This window comes from Marmota monax, unplaced genomic scaffold, assembly GCF_021218885.2.
Source record: "Marmota monax isolate L192 unplaced genomic scaffold, Marmota_monax_Labrador192_F-V1.1 WCK01_AAM20220418_F8-fsc00055, whole genome shotgun sequence".
In the NCBI taxonomy this organism is placed as follows: Eukaryota; Metazoa; Chordata; class Mammalia; order Rodentia; family Sciuridae; genus Marmota; species Marmota monax.
Window position 1 is genome coordinate 710625 of NW_026695205.1, and position 22696 is coordinate 733320.

At 48.5% G+C, this 22696-nt stretch overlaps 2 protein-coding genes across 8 annotated transcripts in view; one reads left to right on the plus strand and one right to left on the minus strand.

The window, feature by feature from the left end:
• Positions 1–4947, plus strand: part of LOC124083434 (torsin-1A-interacting protein 2-like) — a 32783-nt gene extending 27836 nt beyond the window's left edge. For all 3 annotated transcript variants that reach the window (XM_046430086.2, XM_046430085.2, XM_046430084.2), the window contains exons 4-5: positions 215–319; positions 903–4947. In XM_046430086.2, the coding sequence (XP_046286042.1) occupies positions 215–319; positions 903–1666 (869 nt within the window). In that variant the 3' untranslated portion in view covers positions 1667–4947. The remainder of the gene's footprint in view (positions 1–214; positions 320–902) is intronic.
• Positions 4948–17033: 12086 nt separating this feature from the next.
• Fam163a (family with sequence similarity 163 member A) overlaps positions 17034–22696 on the minus strand; it is an 86550-nt gene continuing 80887 nt past the window's right edge. Inside the window, exons 3-6 of one of the 5 annotated variants that reach the window (XR_006848733.2) lie at positions 21128–22126; positions 18999–20666; positions 18596–18651; positions 17034–18162 (exon numbers count right to left, since the gene is read on the minus strand). Coding sequence is in view for 2 of the 5 variants with exons in the window: in XM_046430094.2 (XP_046286050.1) it covers positions 20250–20666; positions 21128–21220 (510 nt within the window). In the remaining 3 variants the exon portion in view is untranslated. Of the gene's footprint in view, positions 20667–21127; positions 22127–22696 lie in introns of all 5 variants that reach the window. The other 4 variants (XR_006848731.2, XR_009225477.1, XM_046430094.2 and 1 more) reach the window with 4 other exon arrangements.

Sequence of the window (22696 nt, forward strand, 5' to 3'; positions counted from 1 at the left end):
TCACTGTGAGTAGAAAAGAAAACATTGTTTTAAAAATGCAGTTGATGTATGGGAAAGAACCTGACAGTGGAATGAGCTAATCTATAATCTTGGTGGCATAAAAGAAATTTTTTCAAAGTTTAGAAATTCAGTGTCAGGTGAAAGGTCATAAAGGCATACATACTCTTATTAGTGTACTGTCTAAAAATAATATTGTTCCTCTCCTTCCCTCCAGAGGCTGAAAGTCATGAGCCAGAAACACAAACATTGGAAGAAAAGGAAGAGATTGCACAGGATACCACCATAAGAAAGATTACTAAAAAGAATTTTTGGAACTACGGTGAGAACAAACCTGGTTTTATTGTAGTGTTGAACACATTCATAAATCCTCAGTGAACATATCTAGAAAACCAGCACAGTTAAACAGTTTTAATATCATGTTAATATCTTTCTAAAGAATGTTTGATAGCAAGTCATAGTAAAATAGAACAAGAAAGTTTGAGGATTTTTTCCCCCTTAGGGGTACTGGCTGATGTTTTGCTGAGCTTAAACAAAATGGAAATCCCCACTGTAGGAAGGCTTTTCATAAACAAGAAACTAAACCCGCCTTCCAGTCAGAGTACTAACTTGTTTGCTGTAGGTGGTAAGCATTTTGAGAAAGTGGAAGAAAATACCAATAGCTCATTTCTAAAAACATTAGTGACAACAAAAGATAAATATAATCCACTTTTACCTATTAACAAAAATGCCATATCTTAAAAAATAAGAGATAAAAGGTATTTCTGGTAGACTTTAATTGTTAAGTTTAGAAGATTCAGGCAGAGGGAACCTACTCCTCCCTGTGAGAGCTGAGCACTCTGCCTCATTTCAGTCACCACAGGCTTTGCATCTGACTCTGCTCTCGTTTTCTCCTTCTTTGACAGGCTTCTTTCTTGGCTGCCTGGTTATCGTGGCTTTTGTGTTAAGTTCCGTTAGTAGCTACTATTCCTCCCCAGCTCAGCGAGTGCCCCCAAATCCAGCATTAGAGGCCTTCTTGGCTCAGTTCAGCCAATTGAAGGACAAATTCCCGGGCCAGAGTCCCTTCCTGTGGCAGCGAGGACGTAAGTTTCTCCAGAAGCACCTGAATTCTTCGAACCCCTCCGAGCCAGCCACCATCATATTCACAGCAGCTCGAGAGGGAAGAGAAACCCTTAAGTGCCTGAGCCACCATGTTGCTGATGCCTATACCTCTTCCCAGAAAGTCTCTGCCATTACGATTGATGGGGCGGACAGAGCCATGAATGACAGCGACACGGTCAAGCTGTGGGTTGACTTGGAGCTGAGCTATGGATTTGAGAACGGCCAGAAGGCTGCCGTGGTCCACCACTTTGAATCCCTCCCTGCAGGCTCCACCTTGATCTTCTACAAGTATTGTGATCATGAGAACGCTGCCTTTAAAGATGTGGCCCTGGTCCTGACCGTGCTACTGGAGGAGGAAACATTAGAGGCCACTGTAGGCCCAAGGGAAACCGAAGAAAAAGTGAGGGATTTACTCTGGGCCAAATTTACCAACTCTAACACTCCCAGCTCCTTCAACCACATGGACTCTGACAAACTGAGCGGGCTGTGGAGCCGCATTTCACACCTGGTGCTGCCGGTCCAGCCCGTGAGGAACATAGAGGAACAGGGCTGCCTTCTGTCAAGCTAAGCAGGGAGCTGGTAACGGGAAGGCTCTGGCTTGCAGAAGAGCTACAGACTGCCCTTCTGTGGAGGGAGATGGAGAGAGGGAGGGAACAGCCTGAAAAAAACACGAACAAGCCTAGTTTAGAAAAGCAGCTTTCACTTTTTTACTTTCTGTAAATTTTTTCTAATCTAAGCTTTGACAAAGCTAAAATTGACCTTTTCAAGTAAATCAGGTTTGAGCTATAGCATGATATAGAAATCTGAGGAATTTTTAAAATCCCAAAATATAACAGAATCATTGCACAGAAAGATATTATTCTCAGAGTAACTACAGAGTGACTTTTGTTTTCTTGAGGGTGACGAAAGAGGCTTTTTAGACTTGGACTGAATCAGAGTTTGAAGCAGTGATCATTTTTAGAAACTTTTCAATCATGTTAAATATTTTAAAAACTTGCTTTAATAACCAAGTTGAGGGATGATATTTTATACTAGTTTGTACTTTTGACTAGTATGAAAAAAAGGAAATAAGAATTCAAACCACCAGATCCCTAAATACTCACTTTATGTAAAGCACTACACCTTTGTTCCATTAATGAGCTGAGGTCAAGCAAGCTATATTCAAAAATGTTCTTAAATATTGGAATCAATGGGAAATTGCTTGTAATCATTGGAAATGAAGACATTCCAATTGGCTGTGTCTTTACATCAGCTTTCCTTAATGATTTAGAGCAGTGATTCTTAACACTGTGTCTACCAGGATCCCTACGCTTTTATCAGGGTAGTTCTGCTTTTGACAGTTTTATATGTTGGGGATCTCTGTATGATTTCATTGGAACAGTTTCACTGATAATGAAGTTTGAAAATCAATAAGTGAAAAAACATCTTAGAATATAGGAAATAAGTAGAAAAAAATAAAGATTAAAACTTGTGAGCAGGCAGAAGATGAAAAATAGGTTTATTGTATACTTGCACTATTTATGAAAGAGAAAGACCTACAAATGAGGATTAGAATGTATAAGCTAGAATTTCCTAACATATTTCTGATGCTTTTGTTCATTCTGTTAATCATTTCTGTCTCCCTAAATGGAATTTTGTCATTGTTTAGGATGAGAGTCTGAGTACCATTTTCAGAAGAACAGATTTTAGTAACCAAGTTAATGGTAGTCTTTATATGGCACATTGGCATAACTTCACCAAAGTTTCTTGGCTATGCTGTGATGGAGCATTGTATACTGCAGCTCATTTTTAGACAGCTAGTTAGAAGCACCATTAGGGTAAAAATCAGAGAAATGTGGGCTGGGAGTGAAGCTTGGTGGTAGCTTGCTTGCCTAGCATGTGTGAGGCCTTGGGTTTGATCCCCAGCACTGCAAAAATAGAAATGCAAGAGATGTTATACTTGGTGAGGAGAGGCAGAAATGGTAGAGTCTCAGAGGTTTTAATGACCAATATCAATTGCTGAATGATGATCTGTGATTGTGAGACAAACTGAGAACAGTGTGTATGGAGACAGAAGTTGTTGATCAGCATTTGAGCTCTTGAAAGCAGAACACTAGTAGAATGTAGACCTAACAAAAGGTCTGTTCCATCACATGGACTATCACCACAGCCTTGGAATGTTTTAACTAGACTTTGGCTTCTCTTTGACTGTGAAAGCATACACATGTGTATGTAGTTAAGAATTCTTGTGACTGAAGAATGGAAGGATTTTAGGAACACTAAAAAGATGTAAGGATCTGTATTGATACCAAAAAGATTACAAAGACACGGGGAAAAGTTTATTTGAATATCTGCCACAGGAAAAAAATGTGTTTTGAGCAAGGCTTTAAGTGTGCTCAGTTGAGTGCAGGGACATCCCCAAAGGAGTATTGACTTGAAGGAATCCTCGATAGATTTGAGAAAAGACCTGAACACAAAGTTAAAGCATAGTGAATGTAATATCAGGGTCAGTCCAATATAAAGTCAGGAACTGGAAGAAAACTCTATATGCCATAAGTTGATTTTTTCCAGTATTTTTAGATCTTTGATGCTAGTATTACATCACACACAACCATTGGTGCCTTGTAGAATTGTTATGTTGGCCTGCTGACCTGTGCTACCTCAGATCTATAGAGGAACCAGTTTGAAGTACAGACCTAGTTTCTGTCAGTGATTCACATCACACTTGAAACAGAGGGAACTGTTTCTTCACTCGGTTGAATATGGATTTTCATTATTTGTTCTCAGTATAATTTAGGAGAATTGCTAAAAGTTGCAAATTCCTTGTTTACTGTTAAGCATACTTTTCCTTCCATGTATAACAAAAGCTAAAGTGCAATTGACTGAGATTTGTCAGCTTTCTGTCCATTATTTCAAAAATCATTTTTAGAAAAAGCAGATAATCTCATGAATGATTGTTTTTACAGCATAAAACTATATTTTAAAAATATGCAAATAATTAAAATCTATTCTATATTGTACTCTATTAGTTTCTATTCCATTATTTTTTTACATTTTTCATTTTTCAGACTTTTGTGTATTTAGTTGTTCATCTTTTATTATTGTGGCAATTTGCTTATTTGACTCTGAAAAATGATTTGTGGGCACATGATACTACACATGATACCTGAACATCATTAATTATTGTCACAGAATAACTTCCATGACATTATGTATTAATGTAAAACACTTCTTGTAGGAGCAAGTGTCATTGGACTTGGTTTTTTCCCCTCCTTAGGATGAAATTTAGTTTTTCTAGTTAATTTCAGAGATTGAAAGGCAAGTTCCAAGGGGTTCATACTGCTAAAGGTAGTAGTGCTATTTGTTTCTTTTTTCTACTTTTAAAATCGATGAATAAAGTAATTGTAGCATGTTTCATTTGGAAGCCTCCACGCTTGCTTGGTGAGGCTTGGTGTGTCCTTGGCCCACCAACCCCTGGGCTAGTGGCCCAACTGAACAGTGCTAGCTGCCAAGGAGGCTTTGATCTAGCTCTTGTTTGATCTGTACTTCTGTTTGTTAAGACAGGAAGCATATTGAGCACTGATGTTAGAATATAACAAAGACAGCTTATAAAAGTGAGAAAATTCAGCAAAATGCTCTTCACCAGTTGTTTGCTTATCTCTGACCCAGATTTTTAAACACCATTGAATTTTGCTTTTGTATATTTAAAAAATTAATGGGCATTGAGAATCAGTAATGTCAGACTTGACATTTCCCCTTTCCTTATATAACCATGATTACTTTTGCATTTATTTCCTGTAGACATTGAGTGTGCCTTATTCAAATCAATTTTCTGGTTCTTATAAAAAATAAATCTTAATTTTTTTCTCAGTTGACTGATTTCTTCTTTTATTTTTCTTCTTTTGGGGGAATGGTACTAGAATTTGAACCCAGGGGTGCTTAACTACTGAGCTAAATCCTCAGCCCCTTTTATTTTTTTTTTTAATTTTGATACAGGGCTCACTAAGTTGCTTTAGGCCTCAATAAGTTGCCGAGGCTGGTCTCAAACTTGTGATCCTCCTTCTTGAGCCTGGGATTACAGGATTGCACCACCATGCCTGGCTTAGATGACTATTTTTTTTTTCCAAGTTGTAGATGGACACAATACTTTAATTTTCTTTATTTTTATATGATGCTGGGAACCAAACCCAGTGCCTCACACATGGTAGGCAAGTGCTGTACTGCTGAGCTACAATCGCAGCCCCTGATTCTTGATTAAAGTTTCCAAAATAGCAAGTTTATAGAAATGGAAATGGTGTAATGAAGGGAAAGGAAACTGCCTTCAATTGGCAATTAGGTGAAGAGCCAAAGATTCTTGGGAGGTACTCATGGCCATCAGTGAAGAGGTATAGTGCAGATGTTGCCTATCATCTCCTGACGTCTTCTGATCACATTCTTTGTGAACAGTTCCTGCTCAACGAGGCTTTCCTGACAGAGGGAAAAGAGTGAAGTAATAGGTGCAAGCCCGAGGGTTGCTACTAACCTGGGGTGTCCTGATTAGGAATGCAGTTCTTAAGCAAGGGCATCCATGGTCTTGTATGTGGGGAGTGTGGAGGTGGGTGTAAAGAATTCCAGTCTCCAGGGGCTGGGGATCAGTGGTAGAGCACTTGTCTAGCATGTGTGAGGCACTGGGTTCGATTCTCAGCACCACATATAAAACAAAAAGGTCCATCAATATCTAATTAAAAAAAAAAAAAAAAGAATTCCAGTCTTCAAATGGTGCCAAAACAGAATTAGCAGAAGCACTTGGGTCCACACCCATTAGATCCTCACCATTCTTTCAAAGTTACACCCCACTGTCTATATGCAAATAAAACCAAAGGATTGGTTGACACATTTTTCAGACTAGTTTCCTACCAAAAATGAATTGAATTATAAAAATCTGGAAGATTTATTTTTGCAGTTTAGAAAAATAGTAACTCTCAGGACTTGGCATATCTTAAACTATAAGCTTTCAGTGAACTGGGCTAGTCAAGTAAGCCAGAGGGGAAGAACACGGATTCCCTAATACCCATTCCAAACATGCACAGTTGGTTAACAGCAGCATGTTTTTCTTAATGCATAAACTCACCACTACAGGATGTTACAGTCTATAAATGTGCTAGAACACACAGGCCTCAATGCTGTAAAAAGTGATAAGGAAGGGAGGGATTATGAATTATTCAGTTACTGTAATAATTTTAATTTTATACAAGATGCAATAGGAATGACGTCAAATCTGGAGTTGTACTGTGTGTCACTGGTGCAGAAGCAGCACCATCAAACTAATAAAAGAACTTAGCTCCTGGACCAAGATCTTAGCTGCTTTCAGCCAAGGAGGCAGATCCCTGTGTGTGTGTGTGCGCCTGGACTGAGGAACATTCCACGTGCTATATGATTTTAGGGCCAACAGAAGCCCCAGGAACACAACTAAAAATCAAACTGTACTTTTGACCCATAGCCTGATGCGTTCTAGGATCTGTAATTTCTTTTTTTTTTTTTTTTAGGATCTGTAATTTTTTAACATCATACAAGTCAACAATTTAGATGAGCCATTAATAGGACAGTGCTTTTCATTGTTGAATTTCTAGAGATGCCACTGGAAGTCCTCACTTGGGAGTGAGGCACACCTAACTCCAAACACAATAATAATAGTAAAAGAAACCCAGGCTCTAAAACAAGAGGTACATTTTTGAGGATCAGAAACAATTTAACGCTCAAAAGTGGTGAGTGGGTATGAAGCTGCAGACCTTCCATACCGCCCACATCTGAACTGCTGCACACGAGGTTGGGTCCATTGTCAAGACTGCTAGTTGGCAAGCCCTACGGTGGTGGTGGAGGTATCTGCAAATATTTGGTAATTGTTTTGTCTCTAGCAGCCTTTTAAAATGTTTGAACGCCTCTTGTGAAGTTAGGAAACTGTGAAACTGACCTGCAGCCTATTTGCCGTGTTTGTTTTTGACTGAAGGGGGCCATTTGAATGTGCCCCTGCTTCCTTTCTGCAGATGGGCAGCAATCCCTTCACACAATGGGGGACTCTGATTGCTTACCAAACACATTTCTGAACAGTGTGGACATATATTGGGTGCTCATGGTAGTTACTAATTCATCACATTGATTCTACTCTCAGTGACATTGCACAACATTCTTCTATCAGTTTTCATTCTCTGTTTCTTCAGATTTTCAACTTGTTGGTTTCAACCCGAGATCTGGCCTCTCAGGTAGAAAAGCAGAGGCATAGATGAATTCATTGTCTACCGTGCTGTCAAAACCATTGATTATTGTTTCCACATGACCAAATGTCCCTTCATAATAGCTAGTAAATTATGCTGTACTTAAAAAAAATTTTTTAGATGTTGATGGACCTTTATTTTATTCATTTATTTATATGTGGTGCTGAGAATTAAACCCACACACTCAGTGCCTCAGACTTGCTAGGCAAGCGCTCAACCACTGAGCCACAACCCCAGCCCTATATCGTACTTCTTTCCTTCACATTGTGTGCTGGGAGCCATTAGCCAAGTAGGTATGACAATTTCCTTGCCAGCATACCCCATGTTGCAGTGACATTGAATGTAGGTGACCTTGCTCAAGGACCAAGGCGGATTAGGGCGTTCCCGGTTTAGGTTCCAGGTTTAAGGTTTAAGATTATTCCTGCTAGGAATAGGGCGGATCCTGCTGCCTGAGTTCCCCTTGAGTTCTCACGGGATTTAGACAGTATTTTTTGAGAGAGAGAAGCCCAGTGGAGGTGGATTTTGGGCAGAGAACGTGGATTTGGGCAGAGAACGTGGATTTCCCCAGAACGTGATTGTAGACGGCTGGTGTGAGTTCGGGAATAAAGAGTTGCTGTTTGAATCTACAAGCTGTGTGGTGGCTCGTGATTGTGTGCCCAGCCAGACTGCGGCATTTGTGCCCAGCCAGACTGCGGCAATTGTGTATCACTGAATACATCTGACTCATGATCTGCTTCATAGATGTTCTTGTACATGATTTGGGTTTATTTTTCCTTCTCATGAAATTTTTGAGGTGGCAAAGCTGACCATTTTACTTTTTGAGTTTTTAAATTAAAAACCTTTTGGGGCTGAGGATGTGGCTCAAGCGGTAGCGTGCTTACCTGGCATGCACGGGGCCCTGGGTTCAATCCTCAGCACCACATAAAAATAAAGATGTTGTGTCCACCGAAAACTAAAAAATAAATATTAAAAATTCTCTCTCTTTAAAAAAAATTATTAAATTAAAAACCTTTTTTTTTTCCCCCCAGTACTGAGGATTGAACCCAGAGTTCCTCTGCCACTGAACTACATCCCCAGCCCTTTTTATTTTGACACAGGGTCTCATTAAGTTGCCCAGGCTCCTTGAACTTGGGATCCTTTTGCCTCAGCCTCCTGAGTAGCTGGGATGATAGGTGTGCCAGATGTCCAGCCTGACATTTTACTTTTTATTTTTTTTTATTGTTGGTTGTTCAAAACATTACATAGTTCTTGATATATCATATTTCACACTTTGATTCAAGTGGGTTATGAACTCCCACTTTTACCCCATATACAGATTGCAGAATCACATCAGTTACACATCCATTGATTTACATATTGCCATACTAGTGTCTGTTGTGTTCTGCTGCCTTTCCTATCCTCTACTATCCCCCCTCCCCTCCCCTCCCCTCTTCTCTCTCTACCCCCTCTACTGTCATTCATTCTGACATTTTACTTTTAATACATGTTTACAAAATGTGAAAAAATCCTAATAGAACTTAAAAGATGGTTTAAATGGGGAGAAAAAACCCACTAAGAATGTAGCCATTAGAGATGAGCAAATTTAGGCAAAACTGCTCATTCTACTAACACTATTCAAGACCTGAGCTAGGTGCAAAATATCATTCCAGGCACTGGAGAAAAACAAACAAAAATACCAGCCCTGCCCTTGAGGAGATGATTGAAGTGTAGGGTAGAAAAATCACACACATTTTCACAGACGAAATCCTAAACACTTCAGGCATTTACTTTCCCTGGACTAAAATAAAAACACAGTGGAAGCCAGGTGTAGGAGATGAACTCAGATTTTCTAAGACTGGCCATGGTTGGAGGCGGTGAGTCCTTCTGTCTGCCAGGTATGGAATAATTACTTTAGGAAACTGCTGTTAACCTCAGCATTTCTTCCCCACCAGACTTTGTCCTCAGTTTAGAGAGAAAAAGAGTGAAATTACTAAGAATGGGCCTTAGATCACTATTTATCAAAGTCGGTGAAGACAGTGAAATTCAACTAGAGATGAGCGCAACATGCAGAGGATAGGCAGGTGACAGGCTCATAATCTTGAGAAGTGGAAAAGAATGAGGTCAATTAGGGAAGCAAAGGAAGAAAGAAGACACTCCAGACTGGACCCTGGCTGTTAGCATCACAGCGTCCTAGGGCTAGAAGGACCATTTGAGGTCATCCTGTCTACTTAGCGACATGGAACCACAGAAGCTGTCTGACAGGAAAAGCAATGTGCCCAGTTTTGCAGATAATGCCAGAGTCCAAGATTTCATCACAGAGGAAAGCCATCCTGGCACAGCTTGGCCCACTGGGTCTGCAGAGCCATTACTAAGTCAATCAGCTTCAAAGTTCCAAGGCAGAGGCTCTGCTTGGGTGTAAGGAGACCTCTGTCTTCAGTTTCTCAAGCATAACCTAATGCCCTTTAGATGACACACCTAAAGGGAATGAAGACCTTCTTATATCCCTGAACTTGAATCTTTTCTTGTTTCACCTTAAATTATTGTCCTGTTCTATTTCTTCCTCTTTCCTACCTCTTTAAAAATGTTAAGAATGGCTTGATCTGCCTCACGCCTATCAAGATGGCTACTATCAAAAATCAGAAAATAACAAGTTTTAGGATGTGGAGTCATAGGACCCCTGGGGCAGTGGATGTGACTGTAAAATGGCAAAACTGTGGAAAACAGAATGGTGATTCTTCAAAGTTTAAACAATTACCACATACCCCAGGAATTCCACCTCTGGGTATACACTCAGAAGAGGTCAAAATAGGATCTCAGAGTTATCTCTACACCCATGTTCTGAGCAGTATTATTTATAGTTGCTAAAATGCGAAAACAACCCAAGTGTCCCTCACGGATGACGTTCATAGATAAGCAAAACGTGGTACAGTACCTGCGATACATGAGGGACTGTCAGCTTGAAAGGAGGGAAACTCACGTATGCTACATCATGGATGAATCCCGAGGGCCTTATGCTAAGTGAATTAGGCCAGTCACAAAAAGACAGATACTGTATGATTGCACTTTTATGACGTACTTAGAATAGTCAAGATCATCAGGATAGAAAGTAGAATGGTAGTTGCCAGGGCCCAAGGAGGAGCAGAAGATGTGCACTGTTGTTTACAGAGGGCGCAGAGTTCCAGTTTTACAAGATGAAATGAGTTCTGGAGATGGGTGTTGGCCATAGTTGCACAGCCTTATGAATGGATTGAATTCACTGAACTGTATACTTAAAAATGGTTAATTTTATGTGTATTTTACTACAATAGCAACAAAAATTAGGGGGACTCCCCAAAAAACATCCCAGTCTAATGAAAGGGAGAAGGGCTCCTCCCTCCTGGGGCAGCATTGGGCCGATTGCCCAAGGTGCTGTGCTGGATGCCAGGGCTGAGGTGGTGGTGACTCCAGCCCTTGCGGGATGGGCCTGCCTGCAGTGGAAGATGAGGGGGTGACAAGGACCAGTAATCCAGCCCAGAATGTCAGAGAGGTGTTTGGTGGAGATCAGTGGTTTTGCTCATTCAGAAAAGGGAATGATTACTTCCAAGTGCTGCATGGGCGTAAATCATACAATCACGAAGGTCTGAAGGAGAGGTAGGACTTGGGTAGGTGCAGATAGGTTTGTGGGGTCAGAATTGACAGTGGAAAGTCATGGCGGTGGGTGAGTATGGTAGAGAAAATTCGTAGTGATTTGTAACTGGCGGGGGGCCGGGTAGGTGCACGGACCCGATTTGAATACTAGATGTGCACAAATTTCATTGAATCCCTGCAGGTTTGTAGACCTTGTGATCATTTAAATGGGTCAGTCTGGGGGGGCTCAGGGTGGAAAGTCTGGAGGTGCGGGGAGTGGGCTCCTGGTTTTTCTCTACCCCCACTCCTGGGGCCTGTGCTTCACTCTGTCAGTCTAGGGACCATTTATGGTCCAGGGCAAGCATTCCTGCGGGGGGGGGGGGCTTTAGTGGACGGTTTCGCCTGGGTACCCATAAGCGGCCTGCCTGAAGCCTCCGCCGTCCATCCCATAGTCTAGAACCTCAATGTGTTAACAAGTTGGAGAAAGGAGGCCAGGTGGGCCAAGCTGGGCAGGGGAGAGGAGATGCCACCCACCGCTGTGCCTAGGCGAGCTTCGCAGCCTCCCAGCGGCTCCTCCTCTTCCCTGCGCCTCTCAGTGCTGAGGCACGTAGCTCTCCCAGCCTCCACCCTGTTGGTATCTCCTTCCTTTTCACTTTAAATCATGCTGCCCATCCCGCCTGTCCCCAGGACAGGCCGTTCAGCTGCATTCCAACTCCTTTACCTTGGGAGCAGCTGAAGCCACTTCTCGCTGGGCGGAGTTCACCGTGGGAGCAGGAGCGCGGCCCTCAGCTTTTCAGGCTCACTGAGCCCCGTCCTCCCAGCAGGGCGCGCGGGATGAGCCTGCCTTAAAACTGTCTTAATGCAAAAATAGCACATACTTGCTAAAGGTAAGCCCAAACACGAGTGGCTCCAGAGGGTCCGCTAGGGGCCATGAAGGGGCTTTGGGAAGATCGCGGAGGTGGCTTCGCGACCTTGTGAATGAATTCATGCCATGGAACCGTACCCTTCGAAATGGTCAAAAGCCACACATTTTCTATTGCAGTGTTTCCTTTAACCACGACAAAAGTATTTTTAGACATCATACCGTACGAACCTGTCCTGCCGACTCTGTTTTTCACGCTGATCTTCAGCGCTTTGTCTTGTTGGGAGAAAACGGCTCTGGCAATTGGAGCTTGGCAGCCCCCTGCCTGTTGAAGCCACCGGAGAGGCCCCAGGGCAGCAAGTCCCAGCTCCGGGGCTGGAGGGTGGAGCCTGGCAGCACCCTAGACACTCGCTGTGGGCCCCGGCGGCGCTCGCAGCTCCTGGGCGCCTCTCCCGGCAGGAGCGCAGCTTTCCCCGCGCATGCGCCTGCGGAAGCCCGCCAGGGCGCGCCTGGCACCCTCAGTCGCGGTTTTCGTTTGTTTACTTGGGGGCGGGGGGAACTGTTTTAAAATGTAGAGTGACCAACAAAACAAAACAAAAAAACTCTTTTAGAAATGTAGAGTGACAAAAAAAAAATCAAACTAACATAACAAGGCATAATTTGAAAAGCTTCGTTTCTGCCCCTTTGTCATTCCCTGTTCCCCAATAGGAAATATTACCACGTCATCATGATGTGGATTCTTCCCATTTTTCTTTAACTTAGGCACAAATTCTATTACGACCTTTGCGTTATTTTAAATTCTCAGTTCCTTTTTCTTTGGGGCTCCTTCTCCTTTGTCACCAGCTCCAGACTCCTCTTCAGGTGGGGGGAGGTAAAGGTGGAGGGGTGGTGAGACCTCAGTAGCTGGAGGCCTGGGGCTTGGAGCGTGGGGCCTTCTAATCATTCCGGAGCCCTGCGGTTTGTGGCTGGAGCTCAGGGGACTTTCCGAGGGGGAAGCAGGTCTCTGGTGTAATTTCCCAGTTTTTCCTTACACCCAGAACAGAGCCTTCCAGGGCAGTGCTCCCGTTTTTAGGAGTGAGGATGGAATTCCCATGCAGTGGGAAACTGCCAGGTCAAGGGGCCAGGGGTTGGGTGGGAGCAATGCAGACCTGGTGGGTGCACGAGGGTCTGCAGTGAGCCCCGAGCTCTTCCATGCTCAGGACTGAGTGAGCTGGTGTCTTATGGTCAGACTTGGAGGGGAAGACAGTCTCAGATGCCCAGGACGATTTAACCAATCCAAGCCTCTGGCCATCATTGGATTGATGCCCAGGTTAAATCATCCTGGGCATCTGAAATGATGAACTTGGAATTGTCCATCCACTGGGAGTCTGCAGGGAGGCCCGTATCCCTATCCCCCCTCCTGCTAGGCTGTAGCTGAGGTCCCCATACTGAGGCCCCATGGATCTGGGACTTGCTTCTGTGGGGACTCTCGGGTGGCTTTCAACAGGCAAATGCTCCAACTGCTGGGGCAGTTGGTGATAGGATAGAAAGGAAGTATGGAGACCAAGTGGTTCCCCAAGGCTTGGGCAGGACCAGCCACACTAGGGAGCCAGGTGCACCAGGGACCATGGAGAGGAGTTTTCAAAAGGAGGGGTGACTTCTGCCTAGGTTGGGGCAGGGACCCTGGTTGGAAGTTCATCTCCTAAGCTCCAGGAAGAGTCCAGGGCTGCCCACCAAAGGAGTTAAGAAGCAGAAAGTGTCATCTTTGAGGATATTCATGATAAGTATGTTTATCCTGAATGTATTTGAATATGTTCATCAAACAACCTTTTCACAAATTTGGAGAACGTTGAGTTTTTCATAGCCTGTATGTAGTTGCTCTCAGTGATCTTGACCTTTAGCATCAAGAATAAGATAACTTCCTGCCTTCCCCTGCCTTCCTCTCACTCCCTGTCTAGGACTCTGCCCTGCCAGGGACGAGTTAGAGACTCAGCTCCATAGGTCCCAGTTGTGGGCTCCTTAAGTTACTGTCACTGTGACGGGTCCAGTATACATAGGTGGTTTGGAAAAGACCTCTCCCTTTGGTTGGGTCCCAGTGTTTGGGGAAGGATTCAGGGGACTTTGTGAGGAGGATCAGGCCTCTGTTTGAGCTTGCATTGTTTCTTCCAGAACAAAAAGTCTGGTGACAATATGACGAGGAATGTGCTCACAGGGTTTATTTTTTCCTGTCTAAAAAGAGCCCACTTCTGCCCTTCAGAGCAGGCCCAGGGCAAAGGCAAGCACACGGGAGCTGCCCTGGTGAGCCCTTCTTCCACTGGTGCCCACAACAGCCCAGGAGGGAGACGGAGGCAGAAGTGTGCAGGTGGTTAGTGGCGCTTGGTGGCACCATAGCAGGATCTGGCCAGCCTCCTCCGCGGTGCCTTATTCCCATAATCCATCTGCCAGCACTGGTCAAGCTGCCTTAACTCATTGTGCAGTTGAAGTCAATCTGTGGATGCAACGTCCCCCCTGCAACCAAGAATTACCTAGAAAACTGGCCTGAATATGTCAGATGACCAGGGCCACAGCAGGGCTGCAGGTTGGCTTCACCATTTTGGAGGCTGAATAGAGAAAGAGAACCTTGATTTCACATCTTAGGAAGTTTATGTCCATTGGAAGGAGGGGCTTACGGGATCACAGGGTGGTTAGTCAGGGGAGTGAAGCTGCCTGTGGCCCATGGGGTAGCCTTAGAGCTGTAGTGACGTTTCCTTCTCTGTGGAGCCTGGCAGGACGTGAGGTAGGAGGGAGGATTCAGAGAAAGCCGGTTCCTTACAGCCAGCTCTGGCAGCCATTGACACATGGGAGGGCCAGTCCTCCAGGTGGCTCTCCTTTGGTTTCCTAACTCTGAAGGCACAGGGTGTTCTGCATGGGTGCATGGGTGCATGGGTGCATGGGTGCATGGGTGCATGGGTGCACGAGTGCATTCCCCTCCCTCCCTACCAGGTATCTGCCCCCCACCCTCTCCCCTAAGACGGCTGGAGTCCCGGCCCGTTCTTGTAGCAGGGAAGCCAGAGAGTATAGCAGGTTCTAAGTGAAGCCCAGCAGAGCCAGGAATAGGCTCACGGGAATCCAGGCTCACAGGAAAGGGCTAGAGGTCCTCTCTGTCCCCATTGATCTGCTTTACAAACCCAAGCACTGACTTGGGAACCAGCGAAACCAGAAGCACAGCCAAACTGAGAGCTGTGCATTGAGCTGGAAGATGAGAACCCCCTCCTTCCTTCAGCTCTTTGGGATGAATGCAGTTTCAGGCTGACGGGCACGTGGGTCACTCAAAGAGTCACAGACAGAGTCATTGGGGAGGGAGAGGTCCAAACGAAGAGGGAGGCAGAAGTGCACAGGGCGTTGGTCCTAGCAGTGCCTGGCTCAGTAAAGGTGTGAGCATGAGTAAAGGTGGAACAAGAGAGTGGAGCCCAGAGGAGCCTCCCACCCCGAAGCCTGAGCAAGCCCCACGTGGGCCTGCTGCCTGTCTCGTGCAGATACAAGTCTGTCTACGAATCCTACAAATGGGAATAGTGACCTCGGGTGCCAGGCATCAGTTCACTAAATTTCACAAAGTGGACTCGATAGACATTAGGATCTCAATTTTCCAGATGAGGAAACCGACACAGAAAAGTGCAAAACATCCCTGAAGTCCCGAGGTGAGTGGTGGACCCAGGAAGATTCACACTGAACTTTCATTCAAATTCCAGCCTCTACCACCACCCTTAGATTGCTGCGTCTGCCAGAGAGAAAAAGAGACGATGGCCTTGTGACCCAGGATCCCCTCCATTCCCTCTCTCGGCTGTCCCCACACAATGCCCACCGGCTGTGATGCCATCTGGAGGGTGCTGTGTGCTGGGCTGGAGGATGGGGTATTCCATGAGTACCCTGCTCTCCCGGAGGGCACCCAGAAACGCACGTACTCCCTGGTTCTCCACAGAGGGAGCAGACAGGTGACAGAGGAATGGTGGTCACTGGAATGGGGACTGGGGTAGAGAGGGTACAGACATCGGGGGAGGGTGGGGAGCAGCTTAAAGGTGACTTGAGGATGGGACGGGTGCCATGGTAAGATTTGCCTCAAGGTGTGGTTTCTGTTCCCAGAGGACGGTGGTGACAGAGCTGCACCTGAGGGTCAGGGTGGGCGGCTGCTTCCTTTCTGGTCACCCAGCACTCTGGGGGGGGAGTCCTGGTTTTGCCCCTCCTAGCTGCTGTGCCGTCCTGGAAGTGCCCAGCATTGGACATCATGGTTTGGGGACTTCCTCTCCTGCATGGCACTCGGGTGTAGAACACTGTGAGTCCCTGCTGAAACCCAGGGTCGGGGGACACATAGGATTGAGGACCCAGGTTGGCTTGATGTGACTTACGGGACTGGTGGTCTCGAGAGGGCCAGAGCTCTGTTGATCAGAGAGACCCAGGGCTATCAGGGCATGGGGCCTGCGGCCTTCAGCACTGCTTCTGCCTCCCTCGTCTTCCCTCCCTGAGGCTGAGAGAGGTCAAGGGATGCAGGGAGAAGCAGGGCCAGGGATGTGGCCCTGCCACCAAGCCCCAGCCAAGCCAATGTGCCTGGGGTGGCCCTGCCTCACCAGGGTGCCAGGTGTGGGTGGGTGGGAGGTGTTGGCTGCTCTGTAGGGGCAAGAGAAGGTGGCTTGAGGATGGGACAGGTGCCATCATAAGATTTGCCTCAGGGCCTGGTTTCTGTTCCCAGAGGACTGTGGTGACAGAGCTGCAGCCAGCGTTCCCTGCGCTGGGGTAAAGTTGTGCTCCCAATGCTCAGGAAGGCCTGCTGCAGGTGCGGATTGCTCAGGCCAGGGTGCCTGCTGCCCACCTGGCTCAAGTCATGGCTGCCATGACCCTGAGGTGGAGCAAGAGCCTCTTACACAGATGCAGACACACTCTGGCTTCATACCCGTGTTCTCTTTTTTACATACAAAGTTATTTCCCATCACTACTCTATAAGGCTCCTGTTTTGTCATCTCTGCCCAACCCACTTGGCTGTGGCCAGTGAGGCTCAGCATCACAGGCAGAACCTCTCAGCCTGAGTTGCAGCTAGCACAATCCCTCTCCCCCAAAGCAATCAATCCTCCCTGGATGTGAACTCCAGCTGAGCCCAGGAGGGGCTGCCTGAAGCAGGTGAGGTCTCATTAACATGTGAGCAGTAGAGGAGAGGAAACGGACCTTCTGGGTGTTGAAATGGAGAGTTCCCTCTAAAATCCATGCCCAGTTGCCCCTTCCCCGGGAGAAGAATGGAGAACCCTGTGGAGTTTCTATTTCAAATTTCTCATTTATTTTGACATTCACTTGGTTGTGACTCCAAGTTATCAAAGATGCAAGACAAGAAATCTGCAGGAGTAGTGAAGTGGAGGCCGAGAAAGATGGCGGAGAAGACTGGGCCCGCCTCCTTCTCTTCCTGTTCAGGGTTCAGTTTGAAGAGTGTATAAATAGTGTCCCGTAGTAGACGCCACAGCTAACAGGACAGTGTGGCCGAGTGGGGTGAGCTTCCTCCTCCACAGGGCAGGCCTGTTACCGTCTGGGCCTGGAACATCTCCGCAGCGTCCTGCGTGGAAGGCAGGCTCCCCAGCGCAGCAAGGTCCCGGGGTGGGCTTTTAGGCAATGACTGGGTCCTGGGGGCTCAGGACTCATCCGTGGATGAATGATTTGATAGATTAATAGTTTGAATGGATTTTCTGGGAACTGGTGAGAACTATAGGCAGGTGGAGCGTGGCTGGAAGATGTAGGTCACTGGGAATGTGGCCTCGGGGGCTTCTTCTGTCCCTGGCCCCTTCTCTCTCCCTGGCTCTGCTTCCCTCTGCCACACCCTTCCACCATAAGCAATGGAGCCCACTGACCATGGACTGAGACCTCTGATGGAGCCCAAATAAGCTTTTCCTCCTCTAAGTTCTGATCAAGTATCACTGGTCACAATGACGAAAAGCTGACCAGCACAAGGCCCAGCAGCTACAGCGGGGCAAGCGAGCCTGAGCCTGGTTTGGAGCCTGGGCTCTGAGCAGTGAGGGCTGCTTGGGGAGGGCAGTGGCCTGCCTTCTAACACCCCAGACCTAGATTCTGACTTGGGTTAAGAGCAGTTAGGTTGGGACAGCTGCCGGAGGAGACAATGCTGTGGGATGCTTTGTCCTCAGGGACCCCAACAGATCAGGGGCAAGAAGCGGGTGGTGGTTAGCTGGGTTGTGCTGATTCTTCCAAGGCAGGAGGTGCAACGATGGAGTTGTTATTTTTGGTGAGGAAGGCTGTGGCCCTGGGGTCATCAGCTGTGGAACTGAAGGGGCGCAAGGCACCAGGGCTGGTCCTCAGGAAGCTGGGAGGGCGGCCAGGCCCAGCAGCTCATCACAGGGTTACATTCGCCCAGGAAAGGTATCAACGCTGTTCCCTGCACTGGGAGACAAATCTCCTTGACCCACCTAGAGCTGCTTCCTGGTGCAGAAGCAGAGCTCCCACCTGAGGAGGTCACTCCGTGGGGTCAAACATGTCTGTCTGACAGTTAGAATTCAGCCAGCATCCCTGTACACAGGATCAGACAGCTGGGAACATATCCATCCCCCGTCAGGAGGAGGAGGGCGAGAGGGAATAGCCAGGCTGCACCTGTTTTTAGGAAGTCCTCACTTCATACAGCACTAGGGGGCCCTTAGACTTCACCCTCGTCTTCCTGGAGAAAATAGAGTCTCAGGGAAGTGACTGGTCCTAGAGCCAGTGAGTGACCAAAATGGGGCCAGAGCCCAGGTCTTCTGCTTCTCAACCCAGTGTGCTTGGATTCCAGGTTGAGACGTGAGGTGGGCGTCCCCCTTCCCACTCCCTCCACTGTACCTACCCGTGTCGAATACTAGGATTTCAGCAGAGAGGCCAGCCTCATCCCTGTGCCACCATCTGTAACATTCAGCGACTCAGGAGTGGGCAGGGGTTAGCTATGCCCTTAGAAGCAGGGACAGCCACCTTTTAATGCAGAAGCTACTGGAAATTGCATCAGATATATGACTGAAAAAGCATAAGGCCACTGCAGGGTTGTAAGCAGGACTTGAACTTGGGACTAGAGTGAAACAGCAATAAATGTCCCACCAGCAGGAGACCGGAGAGTGGGGTGGCCAAAGAGGGCAGTAAGCACTAAAGTCAATTGCCAAGACACACCTGATCCTCAGGAGCCCTCTAGTGGAGAGCTGTTGCTCCCTGTGGGACAAAATGATCTGGTGACACGGGTGGATGCCCAAGTGGAGTACCTGGCTTCTGGAGGAGCTTGTGGGGGCAGCTTCAGTCACTGCAGCATTGCCCCACGGACTCCAGGCTCTTCCTGGACCTTCTGTCTGGTTGCCATAGGGACTGGCCCCCAATCACCTCCTGGGGGCTGGGGCTGGGGCTCAGTGGTGGAGCGCTTGCCTGGCACGTGTGAGGCACTGGGTTTGATCCTCAGCCACACATAAAAATAAATAAATAAAATAAAGGTATTGTGTTCATCTATAACTAAAAAACAATTTTAAAATATCACCTCTGTCCTTGCTGCTTTTCTTGCTCATTGGTGTCCCTGGTCGCTTGTCCTGTGCAGCTATTACTGACTGTGACAAAGCCCTCAGTGCCTGCTGGTGGTGACTGGTGCGTGTGCACCTGGGGAAAGGAACGCACACCTCCCCACAGCACTGTGGCCATGCGTGGCGCTAAGCGAGGTGGACCAGGGCCTGGGAGGACCAGAGAGATCTCAGAGCTAAGCTTCTAGAACTCTAGTAACAACTTGAAAAAGCTTCTCCAGTAGGGGGCAGCTGGTTCCTAAGGCAGAGAAAGGATGCGGTGGGGGAGGGGATTGGACAGGGATATTCAATGCAGACCCTACATAACCCATGCCACGACCTTTAAGGTCAGCTCGGTGTTCCGTGGGGTGGCGGTGCAGAGGCAGGTGTGGGGTGTTCAGTAATCCACAAGCCCAGCAGAGCCGCTCCAGGGACAGTACTAGCCTGGCCCCCAAGGTAGAAAACTGGACTGTGAACGAGCTCCTGGCTGACCCCAGCATGCAGGCCTCACCTTCCCTGCCCTCCCCAACTTCTGGGTGTCCAGTCCTCACTTCTCTCCTTGCCCTCTGTCCCCCTTTCCTCTGGACATGGCCGCTTCATCTCCCACAGGCTCTGGAGGCCCCTAGAGCCGTGTTCCCTGGGGCTCCTTTGCCCAGCCAGCAGAGCCGGGGCTTGGGGGTCCTGGAAGGGGTTGTGGTGATGCAGGGGGTGGTCAGAGGGGAGTCAGACAGAAACTGGGGGAGCGGCAAGGCCTACCCATCAGATGGGCCCCAACCTGTGAGCCACGGGGCGGGCGGGAGCCAGGCCTGCCCTGGTTCTCAACAGCTCAACCTGGCGAGCCCTCTGCTGTGGAGCAAGAAAGGCCAAAGAAACGAGGAGTCTTCGTGGGGCTGCTGGAGGGCCACTGGCCGCCTCCTCTGCTCCTCCGGGTGGCAGCGTTGGTGTGTGTGCTGGCTGGGGTGGACGGGGTCACACGTCTGTACTAATAGCCCTTGGATTGGTGAAGGCCTCGCGCCCAGAGCCTGGCCAGGTCACCGGGTAACTCTGGGGCGCTGCCAGTTTGAGGGATGGGGGTCCCCCCTCCTTGTAGCAAACGGGAGCAAAGGAGAGCCTCTCGCCTCCACCCCCGTTGGGCACCATGTCAGCTGTCCGTATGTAGAAGGGGGTGTGGTAAGGGGAGCAGGTGGTGCAGTGGCCAGCGGCCACCCCGCACGGCTGGCTGCAGGGCTCGCCGGTAAGAGGTGCCAGGCTGCCTCTGCCGTCCAGAGCTCGGGAGCTGCAGGCATTGCAGGTGGGGCCCCTGGGGTGGACGGGAAGGCCATGCTCCTCCTCTTCGTCCTCCTCCTGGTCTGCATCTTCAGCTGTGCTCTTCTTGCAGCAGTAATACTGTGGGGAGGGGACAGAGACGGCTGAGAGGTGGTGCACGCCCGCCCCCATGCACACCTTGCCTTTTCTCTCCCTGTTGCTCAGTGTAGTAACTCCAGGCTACGGTTGAGGGGGGCAGAGAGAAGGACACACATGTCATGTGGAAGGCAGGGCTGAGGGCTTTCCAGTAGCAGCTCTCAGAGTATACCCCGAAGGGTGGCTTTCCCACCACTCCCGAAACCTCAGGTGAATGTGATGACCCAGTATGTCCTGGCCACTCCCTGGGTGCCTGAAGGGTGCAGAGGGTGGTGCGTGGGTCCCTTCTGACCACCCACAGCTCCCAGCCTCCTGGACTTAGGTCTCCTACACTCCATGGCTTTGGGCTTTGTTGGGCCCAAAGTGGGCTTCCAGTTTTCTGCCCCCATAATGAAGTGGTTTGCTGGTGGCCGGGCAGCCTCCAGCCGCAGGCCCAGGGGACTGACCTGGAGCCTACAGTAGCACAGGACGGCGATGATGCAGAGGAGGATCACCGTAGCTAGGATTCCGCCAGTGATCACGACCGTTCCCGCGGTCATCCGCCCGATGCCCCATCCAACTCTGCAAAGACGTGTGTAGAGGGTGAGACGCAGGGGACCTGAGGGCACCAGAAGCTGGGAGGGCCTCAGCACCCCGGGGCCTGAAGATTGGCAGGGGCTGGGGCTGGGGCCAGCCTGAGCTGGGGTGAGTGAGAGCTGTTGCTCCCTGTGAGATAAAATGAGCTAGTGATGCAGGTGGGTGCCTGAGTAGAAGACTGGCCTCTAGAAGAGCTCGTGGGGACAGCTTCCATCACTGTAGCATTACCCCACGGACTCCAGGGAGGAGGCGGGTGCTAATTCTGCTCCCCGTTTCCAATGTCACAGGTTCTTTTTGTTTCCTCCGCAGTCCTCTTGCCCCCATTCCTCTCTCCCTACCTCCTTCTTGACCTCCCTGTCCCCATGGTTCCAAGACACAGAATAATAGAATACCGGCCTCTGTGGGGGCTGAGGCTCTGGCCACGGGAGGCCTTCATTGCTCACAGGGACAGTTTGGGGTGGTCACTAACTATCCCTGTTCCATACAGGAGGAGCTGAGGCCTGATGGATCGGCTGGGATTCTGCCCAGTCCATTTCCCCCCAAGGCCATGCTGCTCTCCTGGGTACAAACACAGATGGTCCTGGCTCTTCCCTTGCTCAAGCCCACATTCCTTTTGGGGGTATCTCTCCTCGCCTTCAGTTCATGGTAAACAAGGCGAGGTGAGACCAGGGGGAGTGGGTGGGCCACGCCCAGGCTCCTGGAAGGCTGTGTCCAGGCCGGGGAGACTGGTCCTGCCAATGTACAGGAGGGAGGCAAGCTTCAGTGAGGGGCTGTCCAGGCCTCCCAGGGAACTGGCCAGTGGGGACTTGGTGTCTGGAGGATGGAAGAATGACTGTAAGCACTTAACGTTCAGTAAAGGGAACCGTGACCTGCAAGACAAAAAAGGGACAGAGATGTTGGGAGAGGAGTGTCACCCGTTGCAGAAGGCCCCGAGGGTGAGCTAGTTCCTCATCCCCACCTGCTCTTGTTCTCTCATCAGCAAGCCCACAGAGCCCAATGCAGGACTCCAGGTGAGTCTCCAACTGCCACTAGATGTCCATTTCACTTGGATAGCCCCACTGTCACCTCAAACTCAATTAGGACAGGCTAAAGCCATCACTCTGCTCTCCACACAGGCGCCCCATCTGAGTGTCGTCTCGGGGTGTCCCACCAGGGCTTCTCTGAAGGGCGTGGCAGGCTGTTCATTCCTCAAGTGGGGGCCAGACCTCACCAGCACTCTGCTCACCAAGCTGGGCATCCTGTGTGTTCACCAGGAGGAAGAGGCACCTTTTCCTTCATTCCAACATACCTCCTGCCCTCCACTCTGCTCTGGGGGGCTCCTCCCTCACAGTAGCACTGTTCTCAATTCACTTAGGGGTGCTGAGCAGCCTCACTGCTGCCTGTGGTCTGTGGACCAGGCCTGGGCATCCTGGGGGAGCTGGCTGGAAACGTGGTCCCAC